Source organism: Echinops telfairi, unplaced genomic scaffold (assembly GCF_000313985.2).
Source record: "Echinops telfairi isolate 266 unplaced genomic scaffold, ASM31398v2 ScPeMD7_3509;HRSCAF=4178, whole genome shotgun sequence".
Lineage (NCBI taxonomy): Eukaryota > Metazoa > Chordata > Mammalia > Afrosoricida > Tenrecidae > Echinops > Echinops telfairi.
Window position 1 is genome coordinate 17,536,263 of NW_022107407.1, and position 6,897 is coordinate 17,543,159.

The following is a 6,897-nucleotide window of genomic DNA, read 5'->3' on the forward strand; positions in this document are numbered from 1 at the left end:
TGATGAGGGTGATGAATGTACAAATGCGCTTTACACAATTGATGTATGTATGGATTGTGATAAGAGTTGTATGAGCCCCTAATAAAATGATTTTTTTTAAAAGAAAGAAAAAGATTTGTAAGAGCTCCCCAATAAAATGATTAATTTATAAAGTTAAAAAAAAAAGAATTGAAAACACGCGTTCAAACAAACTTAGTACTTATAGCAACACTAATAACAAAACCCAATGCCAATGTCCATCAATTGATGAGCAGATAAACAAAATGGAACAAAATGGATAAACAAAAGGTATGCTATATATTCAACCCAGTTTCTTTTCAGCCATTGGTGACCCAGGCCCCAGACTATCTGGACCTCATTGACTTTGTCTTCTTGAGGGGTACAGCAATATACAGGTCACACCAGAAAGATCTGAGTCAGAAAATACACTCAATGAACCAGACTGCAGCATAAACACACCTGTTGCAGATAAAGCAATGAATACACTCCGTTGGACTTAAAGCTTTAACGCTCTCAGAAGAGAAGGAAAAAAAGAAAGACTGCTCTACGGTTGTGGAATTGGGAGTCAATGGACTGCAATCCAAACCTGTTGCTTTTGAGATGGCCCAATATTAGGCAAATTACGACAACCATATATTTGACACTTTCATATTGACTTAGCTTTTTAAGACATGTTTTAGCTCTGCAGACATATGTAGTTCTGCTAGTGGATGAGTGTTATTGATCTTTGTGCCCTGTGTTTAAGCCTCATTGTTTTCTTAAACAGGATTCATTCACTTAAGTTTTTAAGATATATAATGGAACATTCTATGTAATTCAGTCTAAAAAGCTTTCCCATATACAACATTCCCTCATCCCAACAATACTACTATCAGAGTTGCAAAAGGCCCCTAGAGGTTACTTATTATATACCTCAAAAAAACTAATAATGCTGTCACTAAAGTGGAACAGGGATATATATATATATACCTTAGATATAAGAATAAATTTTGAGCTCACACTGAACTATAAGCCCTAACCTAAGAACAATCAGTCAGCCTCACTAAATAGTTACCCTCATGAAGGGATCACTGAAAATAAGGGTGCTATAACAAAATGTGGTGAAGAAATCAGTTGGTGCCCAGCTATCAGAAAGAATAGTGTCTGGGGTCTTAAAAGCTTGTACTAAAACCAGCGGTTATCTAAATGAAGTGACAGCTAAGTCTGCATGGAAGAAGCACAGCAACCCATGTAATCCAAGGATTATAAGTAATAAAATCCAAGATCAGATGAGGGAAAGGTATTAGAGTTTAAATTCTGAGCGCTTGGTTTACAGAGGGCTATAGATGACTTTGAAAGGCCAAAATCTATTTACAGAGACCCCATGGGGAATAAGCCTCCAGTGAATACCGTCAGATCATTGAACAGGTAAATGAAAAGCCCTACTCAAAGACAGAGTACCTCAGAAAGTGAATTATTGCAGATATTGTTAGGTTAAAATTTAACATCTTATACTTTGTTTTCATTTTAACCAATTCTTAATTTTTTCTTTTTATTATTGTCTACTTTCTCTTGGATTGAAAAAAGTCACTAAACAAGTTGTATATGAATTGGCAAATGAAAATCTAATCTGCTGTGTCAATTTTCACCAAACACAGTAAAATTTAATTTTTAAAGGTACATGCTACAACACAGATGAACTTTGAAAACTTTATGTGAAATGGATTAATCCTAGACACAGAAGATATATATTTTATGATCTCTTATATATGATATATCCAGGATATCAATTCTATAGAAACCAAAACCAGATCATTAGTGTTTGCTGGGGATTGATGGAGGAGAGAATTATGAGTGTTTGCTTAATGAGTGTTGGCTCCTTTTTGGAACTAGATAGTGGGATTATTAGAGGGCAATTTCAATACACTAAATGCCACTGCACTAGATAGGAGATGTGAAATGGTGAGAATTCTTAAACATTGCAAAATTTCAGAACAGTCTGGCATTGTCTTTTAAATATGAATGTTTTCATACCCTAGGACACACCAATTCCATTCTTGTATGTATATAACTAAAGACTTGTTTATGATTATTCATTGCTACACTATTTGTAATAGTGAAAACTTTTTTGAAGTGCCCAATGATTGAAGAGAGATAAATTATAGTATAAGCACACAAGGGACCATTATCTGCAGCAATGAAAATGAATGAAATACAGTTAAAAGCAACAATGAAGATTAATTTTATATATGTATAAAATTAAGTGAAAAAACAATGATCGTTTTGTATCAAATTAATATCATTTACATATATTTATGCCTATATTATAAAGAAATGCAAGATGATAAAATAATTCAGGACAGTGGCTTCCATAGAAAAGGGAGGCAAGGAGATATAATAAAGACCAACATAAATAGATGCAAGTTATTAGTAATGTTCATAAATAACTTTCATTATTTGCTTGAATGATTGACTCAGTTTCAATATATTATTATATTCTGTGAATTAAATATTGTTTACATATATTGTTATTTTCATATAGAAGATTCCATAGTAAAAATGGAATAAAAAGTTGATAAGATGTGTGGGAAGCAGTCCTGATGGTACAGTGGTTAAAGCATTGAGCTACTAAACGAGAGGTCAGTGGTTCGAACCTACCAGCTTCTTAGAGGAAAAAATATGTGGCAGTCTCTGTAAGGATTTTCCACCTTGGAACTCCTAAGGAGATGTTCTACTCTGTTCTATAGGGAATTAACCTAACAATAGAGGGTTTGGTTTAGTTTGGAATAATATTTAGAGCTTCAGGCTAACATGCTTCAGTATATATCAATAGCAAAATGATTTTTTATGTAATTATATGTATGCGTGTCTGTGTGTGTTTGTGTGTGTATGTGCATATATGTGTGTGTGTGTGTACCTAGAGTGCCTAGACATATGAAAAGATTCAAAGCAGTTTTCTTTGTGATGGCCAAAAATGGAAAAAAAAAAGCCCATCAACTGGCAAATGATTAAACCATAATGAGTATGCCCATATTTAGTCATAAGTAGGGACAAATCACTGATACAGGCAAAAACTGAGATGAGTCTCAAAAACATTAAGCTAAGTGATATATGTAGTCACAAAAGTGTATTCCACTTCTATGAAAATTTTAAAGGAAAAAAGACAAATCTTTGGGAACATAAAGGATATTAGTGATTTTCTGTACCCCGGGTTAGAAAGAGGATGTTGGCATGAGAAAACTTGGGTTATGATGCTAATTAGATAAATGTATAAATGTACTAAAAATTATAAAATTGTACACTTAAAATGGGTCATCTGTATGTAAATTATACCTCAAAGAGCAAAAAAAAAGTAAAACAAGTCACACAGCATCACACACCACCACCCCAACCAGAAAAAAATTGGCCGTGTATGTGTGTGGTTCCACTGATACTCTTTCCCCACTCCCCCACCAGTATCATAGTCTTAAAAGGCATATTTCAGTTGAGATATATTGAATCTACAGATAAATTGAGGAGAACTTACATCTTAGTAATTCTTCCAAACCCATAATGTAGTATCTCTCCATTCATTTGCTTCTTTTAAAATTTCTTTTATCAGGGTCTTGTAGCATACAAATTTTACACAATTTATACTTACTTATTTAATAATTTTGATGCTATTATAAATTATACTAATTTTTTTCAAAACCATCTTTTTGGGAGCTAATATAGCTATTTCATTCTATAGTTCAATCATATCAAGCATTATTGTACAATTGCTACCACAGTCAGGTTCAAAACACTCTCTTTTTCTTGAACTTTATATCAGTTCCCCTTTACCCCAGGAACCCTTATTCTATTGGCTGTCTCTATAGGTTCATCAATCCTGGGTTTCATAAACCAAAAAACAGAAAAACATAACAATAATTCAAGAGGGTTTGCCCAATGACAAAATACATCAAAGATATACCCTGCTATGATAAACAAAAGCACAGAAAATGTTGAAAATCCAGGCCCAATGTGCATCCAAAGGGGGGATCAACTGATACGGTTTCAACCCTTCCAGTTGGGTTTATCATTTTGATCTCCTATAGTCATCTCTCCAATGCACTCTGTTTGTTAGCCAGTTACTTCTCATCTCTCTATTATGGATAGAGGGAAGTCACCCAAGGCTTATTTCCTGTGTAAATCTCATAAATGTATCTTGGGCTTCCACTGTCATCCATAGCCTTATGCAAACCATAAGCTCATAATTTAGGCGCTGATACTATTCCCTCCTCTGGCTTCGAATTATATGATTTATCTACTTTAGTGACTGATGTTGGTGTTTTTCTTGTATGTGGACTTAGTTGACATCTCACTTAGATTGCTACCAATTTAAAAACAATTAGTTCTGATATCATGGCCCCACTCAATGCTTGCCCTCAGAAAGGGAACACAGAAGATATGGGTGTCATAGCAAAATGTGGTGAAGAAATGAGGTAGTGCCCAGACAAAATAGTATCTTGGGTCTTAAAAGCTTGTCTACAAATAAGAAAACATGTGAGTGAGATATATTACTTTGATTTGAATTATATTGTTAATCAAAATTTTAATAATAGTTTTGTGTTTTTAGAGTGATTATGACCTTTTATTTACTATGCTTTTAATTAATGCTTACTTATTTCTCATCTAGTCATGCAGATGGATCAATAAAGTTTTGGGATGCTTCTGCAAGTAAGTTTTGTTTTCCTTTGTATAATGGAATATTTTATTATTATCACTCATAATCATCCATAGCTTTTTTGTTTTGTCAGTTAGCATATAAGATGAAGGTTTTGCATACAAGGGGGTACCCCCCCAGAATGGATTTTTTTTCTCCCCAACGCTATGTATTTTTTTACAAAACAACCTTCTCACCTTCTCAGTACTCTCCATTACACTTAATAACATTTGTCAAATATGTGATTCCATTCTTGGAAACATTTTTTAAACTCATCTGTTGGGATGTCTGACAGCACCTCCCTCATTTTTTTCTTCACCTCTTCTACAACGTCAAATCGCTGTCCTTTCATGTCCCTCTGCATTTGATGAAACAAAAGTCACACAGAGTGAGGTCAGGTGAGTAAGAGGCATGCTGGTTTTTTGCCCAAAACTGGCACACTCAGATGGCTATGTGAGCAGGTGCATTGGGATGGTGGCAAAACTAGGCCCCCGTCTGCCACAAATCAGGCCTTTCTTATCGCACACTGTTACACAATCTTTTTAGAGCCTAAATAGAAAGCTTGATTGACAGTCTGGCCTGGTGGAGCAAACTCCAAATGCACTACGAGTCTACATTTTCCTCTGTTTAGAAAGTTGACGGATGTCCAAAATGAGGTTTGTTATCAATCTACATTTCACCTCTTTTGAAACCACTCATACACTTGAGGTTTTTCCCATAGTGCTGTCCTTGTAAATTGGGTTCAACATCACAACAGTTTCTGTGGAATTTTTCCAGAACAGGAAACAAAATTTCACAGCTGCACAGTTTTCTTACATTGGACATCACAAAAAACAAGGTTTGAGTGAAACTTTTACAAAAAAATTCACTGTGACCAGAGAGAACCTTCCCAGCTACACCAATGGGTGCACTAACTCAGAGCGAGTTGCTCCATGCTCACCTAGCAGGAAAAATGTGTACTACAAAAGCTTTGCCCAGCAGAAGTTTTTCCCGTTTGGGGGAGGGGCACCTACTTGTACACTCATATATACAGTTGTGTTTTTAAAAACCTATTTCCTATGTACTTATTTGGTTTGAGAAACACATTTACCGTATTTTTATCACAATATAAAACAAAAAAGATGAAGTCAATATTAGCAACTTATTTTCCCTACAAAAGCATGGTGTATTGGACAGGTTCCTAATTTTTTCAGTTTGCATTCAAGGAACTTGTATAGTATTGGATAATTTCTTTTATTCCTTATCTTCACTTTTTTCTCCACTGATCTGCCAAATCATATGAGGCTAAGACTTGATTTTACCTATACCCTTTTGAAAACTTACAGTTATTAGAAAAGATAAAGGGTGCAAATATATAGCTATAGGGTAAATAACATAAGAACTTTAAATATAGTACCACACATATACTATGAGGTGGCATCAAATAGTTCTTGGAAACATTTTATTATCTTTCAATTCATATTTTCACAAAATTTTGGAAGCTCCCTCATATTTGTGATCAGAGATAGAAGAGCCAGGGCTAGAGGAGGTGACATTTAATGTGAGTTCTAGAGGTCAGTTAGTATTTTGCAAGTCAGGATTACAGAAGAACAAGGGAGAAATAACTCTAGGTTTCTGCATGTGAATAATCAAGAAGATATAGGTAACTCTTCAGGAAATAAAAATTTAGGAAGGGTCAGTGGTTAGAATTTTGTGGTGACACCAAGAAATCCAAATAGAAATATCCAGCATGTGAGGAGAATAGTCCCAAATGGAAACTAGTGGAGAAGCAGCATAAAAGTGATACTTGAATCTATAATAGTAAATATTTTTCTCAGGATAGCTGTGATGAACAGAAAAGCAGAAGGAAAACGGTTGACTACTGGTATTCTTGGCCAACAAGGTAGAGTCTCCGAAGAACTGAGCAGAACATCAGCGAGACAAAAAGATTTAAAAAATTAAAGCCAGGAATTCTGAGGTCATTTTCTGATCTCACACAGTAAAAACAAATGCGCAAAGGTAGATTCCAAAGGACAAGAGTTTCTTTGATGATTCTTCTCATGCAGATCTAAGTTTATTCATGGAATTAAATTAATTACAGAGCGATGCCATTGCTGCCTTCTCACCACTTCAAAATCACACTTTAACTTCCGAAGCATGATAGAACATATAGAACATATAGACATTCTTGTTACTAGACAGCATAACACCCTTGAGTATGTAGGATATATATATATATATATCACTGACATTGA

General features: G+C 34.6%; 1 protein-coding gene across 3 annotated transcripts in view; it reads left to right on the forward strand.

Annotated features, from left to right (window-relative positions):
- Positions 1 to 6,897, forward strand: part of STXBP5L (syntaxin binding protein 5L) — a 372,896-nt gene that overhangs the window by 233,661 nt on the left and 132,338 nt on the right. For all 3 annotated transcript variants that reach the window (XM_045294276.1, XM_004709789.4, XM_004709790.3), the window contains exon 14: positions 4,637 to 4,677. In XM_045294276.1, coding sequence (XP_045150211.1) covers positions 4,637 to 4,677 — 41 coding nt within the window. The remainder of the gene's footprint in view (positions 1 to 4,636; positions 4,678 to 6,897) is intronic.